Source organism: Cynocephalus volans, chromosome 4, assembly GCF_027409185.1.
Source record: "Cynocephalus volans isolate mCynVol1 chromosome 4, mCynVol1.pri, whole genome shotgun sequence".
Classification (NCBI taxonomy): Eukaryota; Metazoa; Chordata; class Mammalia; order Dermoptera; family Cynocephalidae; genus Cynocephalus; species Cynocephalus volans.
This window is the reverse complement of record NC_084463.1, coordinates 11,197,916-11,216,444: the sequence shown is the minus strand read 5'-3', so window position 1 is coordinate 11,216,444 and position 18,529 is coordinate 11,197,916. Positions and strand designations below refer to the sequence as shown.

The window sequence follows — 18,529 nt, the reverse complement described above, 5'->3', positions numbered from 1 at the left end:
ATTTCATACTTAGTGTTCAGCAAAACAAAAGCTACCCACCCCATCTCCCTGTCCAGTTAACAGGACCAACTTTCCTTAAGGCAATTTTACAGATTATGTTTTGTAATATAAGTGTATTCTCACAGTCTCATGAGCTCTCCCAAGTCTTCCCCCAAAAGACATGCTGATGAATTAATTTTTCTGCTTCTCATTATAATGGTGATAAGTAGTGTTATAAATGAGAAAATGCAGAGTACAGTGAGAGAACATGTAAGGGGTATCTGACTTCCACTTCTGGGTAATGTAAGGAAGGAGCAATCATCTAATTAAAACTCGGATTAGGAGTAGCCAAAACGTGGGCAAAGGAGTTGGGGGTATGGTTGTTGGTTAGGAGAGGGAAAGAAGAGAGTGGTTCACAAAGGAGAAACAAAATCTCCATGGCAAATTACATGTTAAAAATAAAACTGAATGATTACAGAAGAATTTACTCACACAATTCTCTCTCTTGTGTCATCTCTCCTAGGATACTCATCATGTCCTCAAATATAATGCTGAAAAAAATGCTGCTGATGTTGATTTCTTTTTTAGTAGTTTCCTGGATATTTTTTACAATTTCTCAAAAATCCACAAAGGTAGGAATGGTTTTCTCCAGTTTGATTGAAGCTCCTACCTGTGTGACCTGTGTCACGTCAGTCCCAGTCAATCAATCCTGTCCCTCTTATCCCACTCCAGCTCTGCTCTTTCTTTTCCCCTTCTCCACCTAATTTCTCAGAGGGACAGTGGAAAATGACTATCTCCTTTTCCTCATTTCCCACTCATCTTCAATTTAGTCTAATCAGGACTCTACATCCTACATGCCCCCAAAACAGGCCTTATCACAGCCACCCACTTCCTTGTCACTAAATAACTCCCTTGTCACTTAAGTCCAGGGGCATATATTACTTAATCATGTAAATCCAGTTTGTCCTTTTGTCTTTTTATTTTGTCTATGGCTTCTCTTTCCATGCAAAAGGGTTTTTTGTTTGTTTCAGTAATCCAGTTTTCCTTATTGTTTCTTTTTTTTAATTTATTGACTTATTGTAACATAATTGATTGTACATATCTGTGGAGTACAGAATTGAATATTATTATCTGTGTGCAATATGTGATGTTCAAATCAGGATAATTAGTATAGTCAACATTATGCAATGTAATCTTTTTCATGGCCCTTTACCAATTCCTCCCATACCACCCCCTTTTCCCACTTCTGGTAGCCTCAGTTCTGTTCTCTCCTTTTGAAAGTGTATTATTGTGATTATTGTATCTTTCTTTCTTTTTCTTAAATTTGTTTGTTTTTCCCTCCCACTTGTAAGCAAGGACATGCAGTATTTCTCTTTCTGTGCCTGGCATATTTCAGTTAACCTGATTTTCTCTACATTCATCCATGTTGCTGTGAATGGCAGAATTTCATTCTAATTTCTGGCAGAGTAGTATTCCATTGTGTATATATACCATATTTTCCTTATTCAGTCATCCATCAATGGACATTTAGGTGGGTTCCATCTCTTGATTATTGTAAATAGAGTTGCAATAAACATGGGAGTACAAATATCGCTTCAACATAATGATTTCCATTCCTTTGGGTATATACCCAGCAGAGGAATTGCTGGATTCTATGCTAGTTCTATCTATGGTTGTTTGAGGAACCCCCATACTGTTTCCCATAATGGCTGCACCTAATTTACAGTCCCACCAACAGTGTAGGAGGGTTCCTCTTTTGCCATGTCCTCACCAGCATTTGTTATTGTCTGTCTTTTTGATAATAGCCAACCTAACTGGGGTGAGATGATATCTCACTGTGGTTTTGGTTTGCATCTCCCTGATGCTGAATGATGTTGAGCATTTTTCCATGTCTGTTGGATATTTGCATATCTTCCTTTCAGAAATGCTTATTCAGCTCCTTTGCCCATTTTTCCATCAGGTTATTTGTTCTTTTATGGTTAAGTTGTTTCAGTTCCTTGTATATTCTGGATATTAATCCTTTGTCCAATCCATAGTATGCAAATATTTTCTCCCACTCTGTTGGTTGTCTTTTTCCTCTGTTAATCATTACTTTTGCTGTGTGGAAGCTTTTTAGTCTGATACAATCCCATTTGTTTATTTCTCCTTTTGTTGCCTGTGCTTTCAGGGTCATATTCATAAAGACTTTGCCCAGTCCTACTTCCTGAAGTGTTTGCCCTATGTTTTCCTTTAAGAGTTTTATAGTTTCCAGTCTTACATTTAAGTCTTTAATCCATTTTGAGTTGATTTTGTTATATAGTGAGAAGTACGAGTCTCGTTTCATTCTTCTACATAGGGATAACCAGTTTTCCCTGTACCATTTATTGAAGAGGCAGTCATTTCCCCCAATATGTGTTCTTGGTGACTTTGTTGAAGATCAGTTGGCTGTGGGTGTATAGGTTGGTTTCTGGGTTCTCTCTTCTGTTCCATTAGACCCAGTGTCTGTTTTTATGCCAGTATCATGCTGTTTTGGTTACTACAGCTTTGTAGTATAATTTGAAGTCAGGTAGTGCTATGCCTCTAGCTTTATTTTTTTGTTCAGGATTGCTTTGACTATTCAGGGTCTTTTCTTGGTAGATATGAATGTTAGGATTGTTTATTCTATTTCTGTGAAGAATGTCGTTGGTATTTTGATGGGAATTGAACTGAATCAGTAGATTACTTGGGGTAGTATGGATATTTTCACAATGTTAATTCTTGCAATCCAAGAGCCTGGAATGTCTTTCCATCTTTTTGTGTCCTCTTTAATTTCTTTCAACAGTAATTTGTAGTTCTAATTGTAGAAATCTTTCACCTTCTTGGTTAAATTTATTCCTAGGTATTTTATTTTCTTTTATTGATTTATTTTATCTTTTATTTTATTTTATTTTATTTATTGGTGACTACTGTAAATGGGATAGTCTTCTTGATTTCTTTTTATTCTAGTTCATTGTTTGAGGATAAAAACGCTACTGATTTTTGTGTGTTGATTTTGTATCCTGCAGCTTTACTGAAGTTGCTTATCAGCTCTAAGCGGTATTTCATAGAGTCTTTAGGCTTTTCTATGTTTAGCATCATGTCATCTGAAAACAGAGACAATTTGACTTCATCTTTTCCAATCTGGATGCCCTTTATTTCTTTCTCTTGCCTGATTGCTCTGACTAGTACTTCTAATACTGTGTTATATAGGAGTAGTCAGAGTGGGCATCCTTGCCTTGTTCCCGTTCAGGATGATACTGGCAATGGGTTTGTTGCATATGTCTTCTATTGTGTTGAGATACTTTCCTTCTGCACCTAATTTGCTGAAAGTCTTTATCATGAAGGGATGTTGACTTTTGTCAGATGCTTTTTCAGCATGTATGGAGATAATCACATGGTTTTTGTATTTGATTTTGTTGAAGTGGTGTATCACATTTATTGTCTTGCATATCCTCTATTGTTTCTGGATGCTAAGTCATAGTTAGAAAAGTTTGTCAAACTCTAAGACTATAGAAAAATTCACACATTTTTAAATATTTTTTTACATAAATAGTTCCTGTAGTGGATTGACTTATGCCCTCCCAAAACTCACTGAAGCTTGAATTGTGTCCCCCAGTTTTATGTATTAGAAACTTAGTGCTCACTGTGACTGTTAAGAGAGTAAGAAATCCTATTGTGGTAATCAAAAGGTGGAGCCTTGAGAGCTTCTGGGCCCACAGGTCCCGAGGCAGCCATGCTGGAACTGGCAGTCGCCATGCCATGGACCCTCAGCCTAGGTGAGGCCCTGCCCCAGAGAGGCCTGAGCCACCAGCCCACGGGCCCTGAGGCAGCTGCAATGAATTTGCAGTCCCACCAAATTGGCAGTCCCCACAGGATCCAGGCCACACACCAGGGTGGAATGGGTGGACTGTGAAACCCTCTGCCACAATGACTAAATACCAAAGAGAGATACCCCAAATATGAAAAACCAAAAAAGTATGACACCACCAAAGGAAAACAATAACTCTCAAGTTCTAGATCCTACATAACAGGAAGTCCTTGAAATGAATAATGAGGAATTTTGAGCAACAATTCTAAGCAAACTAAATGAGATACAAGAAAACTCAGTTAGATAGTACATGAAATGAGAAAAAGTATACAGGACCTGAAAGAAGAAATGTACAAGAAATCAATGCCCTGAGAAAGAATGTAGCAGAGCTTGTGGAGCTGGAGGATTCATTCAACAAAATAAAAAACACAACAGAGTTTAACCAGCAGGCTAGAACAAGCAGAAGAGAGAATTTCTGACCTTAAAGACAGTCTATTCAAAATAATACAGGTGGACAGAAAAAAAAAAAAAAACAGAAAAAAGAATTGAAAAAATTGAAAAAAGTCTAAGAGAGATAACAGTCAACCTTAAATCTCAAATATCTGAATCATGGGTATTCCAGAAGGGGAGGAAAAAGGAAATGGCATTGAAAACATATTCAATGAAATAATAGCGGAAAACTTCCCAGGTATAGGGAAGACACAGATCTTCAGATTCAGGAAGCTCGAAGATCCCCAAACATATTCAACTCAAAAAGGTTCTCTCCAGACCTATTATAGTCAATTTGGCAAAACTCAAAGACAAAGAGGGAATCTTAAAAGCTGCAGGAGAGAAGTGTCAAGTCACCCAATCAGACTAACATCAGACTTTTCATCACAAACTCTGTTAGTTAGTACTTTATTGAGGATTTTTGCATCTATATTCATCAAGGATATTGGCCTGTAGTTTTCCTTTTTTTGTTGTTGTTGTATCTTTGTCTAGTTTTGGTATCAGGGTGAAAGCTTTTCTCCTAAGAACAGGAACAAGACAAGGATGCCCACTCTTGCCACTCCTATTCAACATAGTGTTGGAAATACTAGCCAGAGCAATCAGAGAACAGAAGGAAATAAAGGGCATCCAGATTGGAAAAGATGAAGTCAAACTGTCCCTGTTTACAGATGATATGATCCTATATATTGAACAGCCTAAAGCCTCTACAAAAAACCTCTTAGAGTTGATAAATGATCTCAGCAAAGTTGCAGGATACATAATCTGGTAGTCACATGGTAAGATTTTTAAGAAACTGTCAAGGTTTCTTCACATCCTCTCCACATTTGTTGTCATTATTTTTCATTTTAGTCAATCAACACACAAAAATCAGTACCATTTCTATACTCCAAAAGTGAACATGCAGAAAAAGAAATCAGGAAAGCCTGCCCATTTACAGCAGCCACCAAAAAAATAAAATACTTAGGAATAAAGTTAACCAAGGATGTGAAAAGTCTCTATGATGATAACTACAAACCACTGCTGGAGAAATTAAAGAGGACACAAGAAGAGGAAAGATATCCCATGCTCTTGGATTGGAAGAATTAACATTGTGAAAATGTCCATACTACCCAAAGTGACCTATGAATTCAATACAATCCCCATCAAAATTCCAATGACAGTTTTCTCAGAAATGGAAAAAACAACCCTAACATTCATATGGAATAACAAAAGACCTGAATAGCCAAAGCAATCCTAGGCAAAAAAGATAAATAAAGCCAGGGGCATAACACTACCTGACTTCACAGTATACTAGAAAGCTATAGTAACCAAAACAGCAAGGTATTGGCATAAAAACAGATACCTGGGCCATGGAACAGAATAAAGAACCCAAAAATCAACCTTCAAACTTACAGCCAGATGATCTTTGACGAAGGCAGCAAGAACATATATTGAGAAGAAAACTGCCTCTTCAATAAATGATGCTGGGAAAACTGAACATCCATATGTAGAAGAATAAAACTAGACCTGTACCTCTTGCCATATACGGAAATCAACTCAAAATGGATTAGAAATTTAAATGTAAGACTGAAAACTATAAAACTCCTAAAGGAAAACTTAGGGCAAACACTTCAGGAAGTAGGACTGGGCAAAGACTTTATGAATAGGACCCCAAAAGCACAGGCAACAAAAGGAGAAATAAACAAATGGGATTGTATCAGACTAAAAAGCTTCTGCGCAGCAAAAGAAACAACAGAGTTAAAAGACAACCAATAGAGTGGGAGAAAATATCTGTAAACTATGCATTGGACAAAGGATTAATATCCAGAACATACAAGCAACTCAAACAACTTAACGATAAAAGAACAAATAACCTGATGAAAAAATGGGCAAAGGAGTTAAATAGGCATTTCTCAAAAGAAGATATACAAACAGCCAACAGACACATGGAAAAATGCTCAACATCACTCAGCATCAGGGAGATGCAAACCAAAACCACAGTGAGATATCATCTCACCCCAGTTAGGTTGGCTATTATCAAAAAGACAGACAATAACAAATGCTGGTGAGGACATGGCAAAAGAGGAACCCTCCTACACTGTTGGTGGGACTGTAAATTAGTGCAGCCATTATGGGAAACAGTATGGGGGTTCCTCAAACAACCACAGATAGAACTGCCATAGAATCCAGCAATTCCACTAGCTGGGTATATACCCAAAGGAATGGAAATCATTATGTTGAAGCAATATTTGTACTCCCATGTTTATTGCAACTCTGTTTACAATAACCAAGAGATGGGACCCACCTAAATTTCCATTGATGGATGACTGAATAAGGAAAATGTAGTATATATACACAATGGAATACTACTCTGCCATTAAAAACAAAAAAAGAAATACTGCCATTCACAGCAACATGGATGAACTTAGAGAAAATTATGTTAAGTGAAATATGCCAGGCACAGAAAGAGAAATACTGCATGTCCTCACTTATAGGTGGGAGCTAAAAAAAATAAATAAATATACCAATAAATAAAAAAAAGAAAGAAAGATACAAAAATCACATTAACGTGTTGAACTTTCAAAAGAAGAGAACAGAACTGAGGTTACTGGATGTAGGAAAGGGGAAGGGAGAAATTGGGAGAGGGCCATGAAAATTGACTGCATTGTATAATGTTGAATATACTAATTATCCTGATTTGAACATCACATATCGCATACAGGTATTGATATTAAATGCTGTATCCCCTGATATGTACAGTCAACTATGTTCCAATAAAAAATAAATTAATTTTTAAAAAGAATGTAACAAGTGATCAAAATTAAGTGTTTGTAAAAATAATTTTAATTAAATTTCTGAGAACTGAAATAAACAATAAATAAATATCCTTAAAGAGTTTTCAAAATGCCTCCATCAAGGTCAGAGCTTATCTCCTACTGCATTTTCTAGTAATTATTACTGGTATAGATAAATGCTTTTGATTTTGCAAGTTTAGTGTGTATTCAGCTCCTTGCTGACTCTCTTAATGCTAATAATTTTCTAACCCTAGTTTTCTTTGTAGACAATCAAACACCTACCAAAAATAAGGAAGAGAATGGGCTGGCCCCGTGGCTCACTTGGGAGAGTGCGGCGCTGGTAGCGCCGAGGCCGCAGGATCGGATCCTATGTAGGGATGGCCGGTGCGCTTATGGCTGAGCGTGGTGCAGACCACACCGTGCCAAGGGTTGCGATCCCCTTACCAGTCAGAAAAAAAATAAAATAAAATAAGGAAGAGAAGAAAAAAGACAAAGAAAGTCTGCCTCCTCCTTTACAATTCTCATACTTCTGATTTTTGTTCATTGTTCAGGACTTTCTCATACGTTAAACTTTATTTCAGTTAATGATGGCTAAAATCTGTATCTTCTTCCTGACTTTGAAAATGTCAGTTTGGAAAAGGTTTTCCATTTATTGAACTTTAATGCTAAATAAATGTAGAAAAACATCAAATGCTTTTTTTGGAAATTGCAATCCCAATCAAAAAAGTTTAAGAACAAAGAAAAATGATGAGATTTTGTTTTAATCCATTACGATATAAATTATACTGAAAGATTTTTCTCCCTCGAGTCATCTTTACAATTCTGAATTAATTCATAATCAACCATGACTAACACACACACACACCTGTATCTATCTAATCTACCTATATATTTACATATATACATACAGGTAGAGAGAGAGAATTTAAAAGCTGAACTAGACCTGTATTTTTCTTGTATTGTGCTTATCAGGTTTTACTATAAAACCTATTTCCACCTCATAAAATTTATTGGACAGTTTTTCCTCATTATGTAAATTAGGGACATCTGTACTCACCAATAAAAGCATCTCAATCTGTGAGTTTTGGAGGTGGGAAAAATTTTTAAAAGATTTATCATTATGATGATGATATTGTTATTATTATTATTACAATATTACATGGTTATTTTCTATTCCATTTTTCTATTCCCTATTGAGCAAATTAAGGTTTTTTTATATATTTTCCAGAGTTATATAAGAAGATTCTTATTTGGGATTTGGCTTTTTTGCATCTCTCTCTGTTTCTTGGTTGACATTGCCAAAGGTTTGTCAATCTTGTAAGTTTTTTTCAAATATTCAATCACCTTGGGTTCCATCATCTTTATTTTTAATTATATCTGATTTCCTTGTTTCGCATCTCTTTTGTTTTATTCTGCCACTTTGTCACCAATCACAAGCATTTTATTGATTGATGCTGGGGTGCAGGGCAGCTTGGCAGGCATTTTTTTTTAAAGCTTTACATGTGTTCTAAACTGTGAGAGAGTTGACAACCACTGGTCTGTAATCATTGTTCTCAAACTTATCTGATCATAGGATTGCCTGTGAGGCTTTTGAAAAATGTATACAACACATTTACTGATTATGATTCAGTTGATCTGGATTAAAGCCTGGGAATCCATATTTTTATAAAAATTCGGCATGTGCTTTTGACTGCTACCAAGGTTTGAAATCATTGAATATGAGTAGCTATAAAACACTGTCTATTGCTAAAACTGTAAGTGACCTCTAAACTTGCAGTGATTTCTAAATGAGACATTAACAGATGTTTAGGTAACTTTGGGGAAAACGTGGAGGTGGCCAGCAATCCAGGAAAAGGAAAGAGTATTAGTAAAGAGAAAGAACTGAAAAAAAAAGGAGATCAGCTACTAAAAATAAAAATAGTCATAAAACTGGAGTGCAAGGGAGGAAGAGGTAAGAACGGGAGAGTTAAAAAGAGGCCACAGCATGAAGCACATTAAGATTGGACTTTACCCCAAGAGTTACAAGAAACCATTGAAGGGGCTTAAGCAGGGAGATGACATGAATAGAGTCTTGCTTTAAAGGACCAGTTTAGCTTCAATGGTGACAATTAAATGGAGAGAAAGCAGGACTGCTTTCATGAACTCTGAAGACAGACTTCATCCCTGAGTGACTGCAACAACCCTGGAGGATAAATGATGGTGGCTTAAACTCTGATCCAGCTGGGAAGGAAAGGCCTATCAAACATTGGTAAAAGGCACTTAGAGGTGGAACTAGCAGCAATTAGTTATTGCGTGTTGGGTGTATATGAAAAGGAAGAATAAAGCAGCAGCAGCAATTTACTACTCATAAATTATTCTCTGAGGTGTATATTTTAGATTTATCTACAACTCTTCAGGTAGTCTCTAAAATATTGAGGTAAAAATGTAAGTGTTTACATTTTATTCAAAACTGTCATGTTAGTTAATATTGATGATAATATGTAAATAAATACTCAAAAATGATGAGGAACAGGTTCATTTCATATTATGTCACATTTCTTGTCATTTCAGCTTTGGTCTGTTCTAAACTTACCCACCTTTTCCCATCACTGGAACATATATACAATGTCCTTATTCCCTAAAACTCCATTGGGCCCATTAAAGACACTAACAGAGACTGAGCTGAGAATAAAGGAAATCATGGAGAAACTAGACCAGCTGATCCCACCCAGACCTTTCACCCACGTGAACACCACCACCAGTGCCTCGCACAGCAGAGTCACCATACTTAACCCCAGAGACACATACTGCAGGGGGGATCAGCTGGACATCCTGCTGGAGGCGAGGGACCACTTAGGATGCAGGAAGGAATATGGTGGAGATTTCTTGAGGGCCAGGATGTCCTCCCCAGCCCTGCAGGCAGGTGCTGCAGGAAAGGTGACCGACTTCAACAACGGGACCTACCTTGTCAGCTTCACTCTGTTCTGGGAGGGCCGGGTCTCCCTGTCTCTCCTGCTCATCCACCCCAGTGAGGGGGCATCAGCTCTCTGGAGGGCAAGGAACCAAGGCTATGATAGAACTATTTTCAAAGGTAAATTTGTTAATGGCACCACCCACATCTTCACTGAATGTGGCCTGACCCTAAATTCAAGCGCTGAACTATGTGAATACCTGGATGACAGAGACCATGAAGCCTTCTACTGCGTGAAGCCTCAACACATGCCCTGTGAGGCACTGACCCACATGACCTCCAAGAATCGAGAAATTTCTTATCTTACTGTCAAGGAAAAAAGCCTTTTCAACAGGTAAGTATACTTTTCAATACACAGTGAGATGCCCCCAGCCCAGAGCTACATTGCTCACCTCGACTAATATTAAGCATCACCTTCTCAGATGTCTCCTCTACTCAAGGTTTTTATCAGACATGTGGTACTTCATGGGGCCCCCTTTCATGCCAAAGTTTGCATTTTCATTGAAATGGTCAATAAAAGAAGACTGCACAAGACGGAACTCTGTAATATATAGGCCTAGCTTCTCCATGATGATTGATATTTTCAGATTCAGTCAGGTCTTTTGATACAGACTTAGGTCTTACAAAATGTGCTCTATGGAAAACTATTCTATGTATTCATAGATGTTCCACTGAAAATAAGATTCCTTGATGACATCCATGCTCTTTCACCTTCCATATCATATTCTGTAGATTCTGCCTCTTATCTTTCGCACTCATCCATTTTTCTCCATGCCTAGTGCTGCTATCCAAGTTCAGACCACCATCATCTCACTAGGCTACTTGTACCAGCTTCCTGGCTGGTCTCCCTCCCACCAATCACAGCCTCTCTAATCCATTCTCTACTCTGCAGCCTGAGTAATCTTTCTAAAAAACTAACTCCTACTGGTCATCTCCAGTTGATCTCATGATCAGATATTCCTCAGTATATACTGCTCAGGGTAGAGGAGTCTTTCATACTCCCCAAATGTGACCCAGTGATTTCTGGAGCCTCCGTGTATAAGCATGTTTCCCCTAACAATCTTGGCTGTGTCAATGCCATGCCTTTCTTCCCCTGCTCACAAACAGATGCTCACTTCCTGTCTCCTTGTTCTCCATTGAGCAGGAAAACACTTGATTGCTTAGAATCAGAGTCTCCTCAAGGGCCACTTCGAAGATTTTCAAAGGGTGACTATCTGTCACCACAAACCCCAGAAACTGTGAGCCAAGCCCTGAGACACCTATCAGTTCCAGAGTCTTTTGCTAATTTGCTAACTTTCTGTAAGCCTCAGGGGCTCAGTCCATTTCCTTTTCCGTTTCCATTCTTCCAATGCCCATTTTTTCCCCTGAAGATCCATTTTCCCTAAGCTTTCAAAAAATATGCAAAGAGGAAGTAAAGAATAGACACCAAACATGGAAAGATAACATGAATTCTAGACTCTTGCCTATTTATCCAAGATTGGCTCCGGATGTATAGCTCCTGACTCTCTTCTGAAATAAGTAAAAGTGTAGTTCTGTTTCTGTTCCTTCTCTTTTATCTCTGATGGTGCAGCTCACCAAATATCAGTAGCAGAGAATCAGGTGCCACCTATATCTGTTGTACTTGGCACCTGAGTCCCCATTCCCCTCTTAACCCTTTTCTTCCTGCCTCCACTTACAATACATATGTGCACAGGTTTGAAACAGAGTCAGAGAGATGGTAAGAGCTTTGAAGAAGGAAGAGTCAGGTGGTCTTTCATCAACTGGAGGAAAGAAATACAGTGCACATTTATTAATGCACCAGATTAAACACTCCCTTCTGACAGATATTGAGGATACAGCAGTGGACCAAGCAAATGCATTACCTTCCTTCACATAGCTTACAGTCTTCAGAAAGCACGTTTCTAGGAAAAACTGAAGTAAACATACCAGGAAACACGAGTAAAGAGAGAAGCAGGGGCCCTGGGTAAGTGGTCTCTACATCATGCTAAGGAGTCTGGACTCCTTAGGAAGTGATGGGAAGACAATAAAAGGTTTTAAGCAATAATGCAGTTGCCTTTGCAATTAGAAAGGGTGCTCTGGAAGTTGTATGGAAGAATTTAAGTAGGATAAAACTCAGATAGGATGACCAGTTAGAGGCTGAGAAAAATATTATGCCAACTTGAACAGGTGATGTGGAAGCAGAAAGAGAGAAGAGAACTTGCAGATTAGATAAATATTTTGCGTCTAAAACCCCAAGACATACCAATTGCAGGTGGCAGATGAGCAGAGCTGCCCTGGACTTCAGGTGCTCTCGGCAGGTTATAAAGTCTTCCCAAATCCTAATTCAATTGCAATGTCCAATATAGCTAAAATGTACAAAAATGACTTTCACCTGTAGAAAATTAAAAATTATCATTCAGTTACAAGCAGGAGATTCATGTTACCTGTGTCATGTGGGCAGACAGCAGGCTAATTTGTTGTCCTATTTTTTGAAGGTCTAAAGTAGGAGCTGAAATGGTGAAAGGCTTGAAACACATTGATGTCTCCCGATGTAACAGTAAGTCTGCTCTTTCCTGTGGCAGGTGCTGCTTAGCATGTGTCTTACACAGAGGAAAGTTTATCTGTATTAAACCTAGTAATTGCAGTTTTCCTGAAGCACAATTTCTGGCAAGTGTCAATTCCGTTGGACTCTAAGAGACAAATAATGCAGGAAAATTATTTCAAACTCTGTTTATAACAGATTTCATTTTGATTTATCTAAAAGAAGAAAGTGTTAATATCCTACACATATTTAATCCTGGTCGTTCATCTCCTAGCATCTGAGGCGCTGTGCAAATGACTTTGATGAATACCCACAATTTCAGAGTAGAAATGTTTTGGTTTTGATTTCCTAATTCTTTGTTGGCATAGCCTCTTATCTTTTAGTTGATACACTTACCAATTTTTTATGAAGTTTCCATCTTATTAAATGTTTCGATGGCAAACACAAAGCCATGTTGCTTATGAAAGAATAAAATTTATACTATCTTAGCTTTAAAATAGTATAAAGTTAGTTTACCAACAACATGAGATTTACTTCATCTCATGATTTATTGACAATATTTATTCATTTATTTAGCAAACATTTATTGAAGGTCTTATAAATATGAGGCATTGTGGACAATTGGAGAAAAATAAATGCTCAGTAAACTTGCAATCTGAGAGACATTAACCTACCAAATCTATGAAGAAAGTAAAAAGACAGAAGAGTTTATTTTAAAGTTGTTATTTGAGTGAGCCCTGAAGGATAACTGTCATCAGAGAATGAGGTGAAAGAGAAACCTTATAAACATCACGTGTAGGGCTGCCTGATTTAAGTAAATAATAATAATAATAATCAGTTAAATTTGAGTACTTTCTAATTGTCTGTGAATATACACATTGAGATAAAAGAAAAATGTTGCATGGGACATACCTAAAATAAGATAGTATTCCTTGTTAGAACTCAAATATAATGTGGTACCCTGTATTTTTATTATCTGATAACTCTAGTCATGAGCAAAATAATGATGGACCTTGTTCAACAGGCCAGTGAGGTGAGTATATGGTAGAAGATGAGTCTAGAGGGGAAGAAACTAAACCCTGGAGTTTCTTAAGTGCCATGCTGAGGATTTCAGTATTTATTCAGTAGGCTTTTGAAAGCCACAGAAACCAATTGAGAGAGGGTTATGATACACTTTGTGGTTTAAAAAGCTCATTTACAATTAAATAAAATATGCATGATCTATAGAGAGAAAATTTTAAGTGTTACTAAGGGATATAAAATAAAATTTACATAAATAGAAGAAAAATACTCTGGGTAGATGACTTCATATTGAAAATATGTCAGTTTTCACCGATTCTTAATGCTGCTGTAACAAATGTGGCTTAAAACAACAAAAATGTATTATCTTACAGTTCTGTAGTTCAGAAGTCCAACATCAGTCTCACTTGGCTAACATCAAGGTGTATGTAGCAGGCCCACACTCCTTTCTGGAAACTCTAGGAGAGAATCCATTTCTTTGCCTTTTCTAGCTTCTAGAGGCTGCCTGCGTTCCTTGTAACCCCTTGCCCATCCTCAAAGCCACAACAGTGGGTCATGTCCTCACGTCACATCTTTCTGCCTCCCTCTTCCTCTTCTGAGGACTAATGAGACTTGATTGGCCCACCCAGATAATCCAGGATAACCTCTCCATCTCAAAGTTTGTGCCATTAGTCATATCTGGAAAGTCCCTTTTGCCATGGAAGGCAACGTATTCAAAGATTCAAGAAATTATGATGTAGATACCTTGGAGGGGGCCATTAGCCTCCCTACCACAATCTCTAAACTAGTCAAAAATATAATGAAATCCTAATATTATCCATATATTTTTTGAAATACTCAAGCCTATTCTAAAATTAAGTAAAATAAACATGTAAGAGTAATCAGGAGAGAATTTGTTATATATTTGAAATAGTCCTTCAGAGCACTTAGTTTGATACTTGGCAAAATGAATAACCTGAATAAACACTATATATAAGATATGGTTTATGATAACAGGCTGAAAGGCTATCTTTTCACCAAAGTATGCCAATACATTATTAGGATGGGGAATATTTAATAACTATGGACCTCAAGTTTCTAAGGTTATGGTATTCAACCATCCACAGTACAATGCTCTCAAGCCTCATGTCACACTGAAATTACAACGTAGCTATAGGATTACGAAAATTCCCTATAGTAAGCCAAATCATCTGTATTTAAGAGCTATTCCTAGTGCATTTTCCAATTCTGCGACCAGCACCATTTTGCCACTTTGCCCACAGGTTACAGACAGTACAATCATGTAATGATGTACTATTCTGTGGACAAAGGCAATCAGAGACTGCAAGCCTATGAGAAACTAAAGGAGGGTAAAGCAGAGATTTCTGGTGATCCCCCAATATCCATTCCCTCCTCCCCCTTTAGTAATAGAACCCATCATTTTAGTGAACCCATGGTCACACTTCCTTGTAACTAGTTGTGGCCATGACTAAATTTTTTCCATGAATATAAATGGAAGTGATATGGGAAACTTTTAGGCCATGCCTCTCAAAGCAAAACAACTTGCTCTCCCCTTCCATTTCTCTCCTTCCCACTGGCTCAGCTGTAGATATAAGTGGGAAAGGAAAGAGCTATGTTGGACCATGAGATTGATGTCATATATTAAGCATGGCAGAGCAACAAGGTAGAAGGAACAAGAGTCCCCGACACCATGCAACATCATATTAGTCCTGACCTGCTCACTCTAGACTGTTATGGGAGGGAGATATAAATTTCTATTTTAGGTCATTATTATGTTGGCCTTTCTTACAGCATTCCAGCTTACTTCCCATCTAACACAGAATGCGGTATCAGTACGGAAGTGCTGATGTAACAAAACCTAAGATAGGAGGGTTGACTCAGTGGTGGGGTAGCAGCATAGAGAGCAGCAAAGAAACATGACATGAGAAGTCTGATGATACTTGTTATGTCATGGCAAAACATTTGTTGCACTGCTACCAGTGATACATCGGAAGGCAGGCCATGTACCAACAGAGTTTATAATTCTAGTGGAACTTGCTGGAATAAGAATACCTGAAACTAGGTAATTTATAAAAATTTATAAAGAAAACAGGTTTATCTGGCTCACGATCCTGTAGACTGGAAAGTCCATGATTAGGCAATGCTATCTACCCAGGCTGCTTCCATTCATGGCAGAAAGTAGAAGGGGAGCAGGTGTGTGCATACAGATCACATGGCAAAAGAGGAAATGAGAGAAAGAGGGAAGGAGCCAAGCTCTTTTTTTAGTAATTGTTCTACTTTATTTCATTTTATTATTATATTTGTATTTTTTATCAGCACATCCATTAATACAAATCATAATTTTTTCTTTATGCTCCTTACCCGGCCAATCACTCCCCAACCCCCCTTCCTTCCTTCCCCCCATCTCTGGCATCATTAGGTTTACTCTCTCCTCCTCAAAGTTCAATGTGTTATTGTGGTCTTTTCTCTTTCTTTCTTTTTCTTTCTTTCTTTCTTTCTTTCTTTCTTTCTTTCTTTCTTTCTTTCTTTCTTTCTTTCTTTCTTTTTCCCTATCTATCTTTCTTTCTTTCTTTCTTTCCTTCTTTCTTAGCACATTATGAGTGAGGACATGCATTATATATCCAAGCTCTTTTTAACAGCCACTCCCCAGGGAGGGCATCAATCAATTCATGAGGAATCCACCCCCATGACCGAACACCTCCTACTAGGCCCCACCTTCCAACCCTGCCACATTGGCAATCAAATTTCAACATGAGTTTTGGTGGGACAAATCATATCCAAACTATAGCAATGGCATGGAAAAGACAGAACATCAAGACTTAGCTCATGACCATATCTGGGAGAAAATGAACAGGGAGGAGTCAAGATGACTTAAAGTCTCTCAAAAGAATGAGTAGGAGTGCCTAAAACAAAGCTGGTGATCAAATAGGAATGCTAGGAAAGGAGAGAAGTAGGAAATAGGAGTTAGAGGAAGGGAGAAAGAGATCAAGAAGGGGAAAGACAAGAAAGAAGGCTGGATGTTTAACATGTCAATAAAATCACTTACCACAAGTATCTGTTACCAGACAGTGAAATGATAAAAGAGAAATGCCAAGTTGGGATGAAGATTCCTGTCCCTGGTGGTTATACTTTGCAAAGACGGTGGATAACAACATTTTGCAAACAGATTCCGTTAGATACAATTATGAAAAATGGCTGTTTGAAAGGAAAACTCATTTATCTCTTTGGAGACTCTACGCTACGCCAATGGATCTACTACTTACCCAAAGTCATAAAAAGTATGTAGTTATTTTATATTCTTTTAGAAGTTCGGGCTAAGTTTAAAGTACTTTTTTTTAAAATTTACTTTTTTTTAAACATAATGGATTGTACATATCTGTGGGGTACTGCATCGAATACCAATACCTGTGTGCGATATGTGATGCTCAAATCAGGATAATTAGTGCATTCAATATTACACAATGTAAACAATTTTTGTGGCCTTTTACTAATTTCTTGCTAGCTCTCCTCCCCCTCCCCCTTTCCCACCTCTGGTAACCTCAGTTCTGTCCTCTCCTTTTGAAAGTTCAATGTATTATTGTGATTGTTGGCTTATTTCACTTACCATAATTTCTTCTAAGTTCATCTATGTTGCTGTGAATGGCATAATTACATTCTTTTTATGGTGGAGTAGTATTCCATTGAGCATTTGAAGTACTTCTAATGAGGTCTCTAGTCTCTCATTTGGGCTGTTTTGTTTTCAACTTCGTTTAGCTTTCTGGTTTTGAGCCTTTTAATTTAAAATGTATTTTATCTCTTCTTTCATAAGAAATATTGTTCCTCATAAATTCCAATGAAACTTTTCATTTTGATAGACGTTTCACACATATGAACTGGTAATCTACCCTAAAGGGTAGAAATGTTCCAGTCAGAAATAATCTAGGTGGATATTTTAAATGACAGGATTTTTTTTTTTTTTGTAATATTGATCATTACTTTTGTTAAGAGATCTATTTATTTTTTATCAGCACTAAAATTTTTTGATCTTCATGAAACTGGAAATTTTAAGAAACATTTACTTCTGGATGCAGAAAGACACACCCTGATTCAATGGAAAAAACATAGCCTTCCTTTTGTCACTCTTCAGCTCTACTCTGTGATAGATCATGATTATATTCCTCGGGAAATTGACCGGCTATTGGGAGACAAAAACACAGTCGTCGTCATCAGCTTTGGCCAGCACTTCAGATCCTTCCCCATGGACATTTTTATTCGCAGGACCATCAATGTTCGAAAGGCTATTGAACGACTGTTCCTAAGAAGCCCAGCCACTAAAGTGATCATTAAGACAGAAAACATCAGGGAGATGCATATAGAGGCAGAGAGATTTGGTGACTTCCATGGCTACATTCAGTATCTTACCATGAAGGACATTTTCAAAGATCTCAATGTGGGCATCATTGATGCCTGGGATATGTCCATTGCTTATGGCACCAATACTGTCCATCCACCTGATCATGTGATTGGAAATCAGATTGACATGTTCTTAAACTACATTTGCTAAAGCATAAATATACAGAATCACTAGGAAACAATCTCTGCAAACAATCCCACATGTATTATCAAAGAAGTTTATTCATTTTAGGGACGAAGACAATCATATTTAAAAGAATCTGTCTTGGCAGGAAGGATGCTTAAGGACAATGAAACTGTTATGTAATACAAAGCCAAGAGAATCAGACATGAATAATGATCATGCCATGCCTAGAGCTTGTCTATATATGACAATAAATATTCTTATTCTTTAGGTAAATTTGGGTCATTATTTCTGCTAACTTGTGGCTGGGAGCATCATTCTTAATACTTTGGTAGGGTAAAAGAGAATAAATATATGATCATTACGATGTTTTAAAACAAGGGTCACCTCGCTTTGTCTGTAAATGGCTAGATAGTAAATATTTTAGGCTTTGCAAGCCATATGGTCTCTGTCACAGTTGTTCAACTCTGCCACT

The 18,529-nt window shown here is 37.5% G+C and overlaps 1 protein-coding gene across 3 annotated transcripts; it reads left to right on the top strand.

Annotated features, from left to right (window-relative positions):
- The first annotated feature begins 512 nt into the window (after positions 1-512).
- On the top strand, positions 513-18,081 carry LOC134377004 (NXPE family member 1). 3 transcript variants are annotated; one of them, XM_063095612.1, is made up of 6 exons: positions 513-611; positions 9,598-10,331; positions 12,472-12,533; positions 13,678-13,680; positions 16,604-16,816; positions 17,546-18,081. In XM_063095612.1, exons 1-6 carry the CDS (start codon positions 513-515, stop codon positions 18,079-18,081), a joined length of 1,647 nt encoding a protein of 548 aa, XP_062951682.1. The 3 variants fall into 3 exon arrangements, with proteins under 3 accessions (XP_062951682.1, XP_062951683.1, XP_062951684.1); XM_063095613.1 differs by lacking the exon at positions 13,678-13,680 and having other exon boundaries at positions 12,472-12,537; positions 16,608-16,816; XM_063095614.1 differs by lacking the exons at positions 513-611; positions 13,678-13,680 and having other exon boundaries at positions 9,688-10,331.
- Positions 18,082-18,529: the final 448 nt, after the last annotated feature.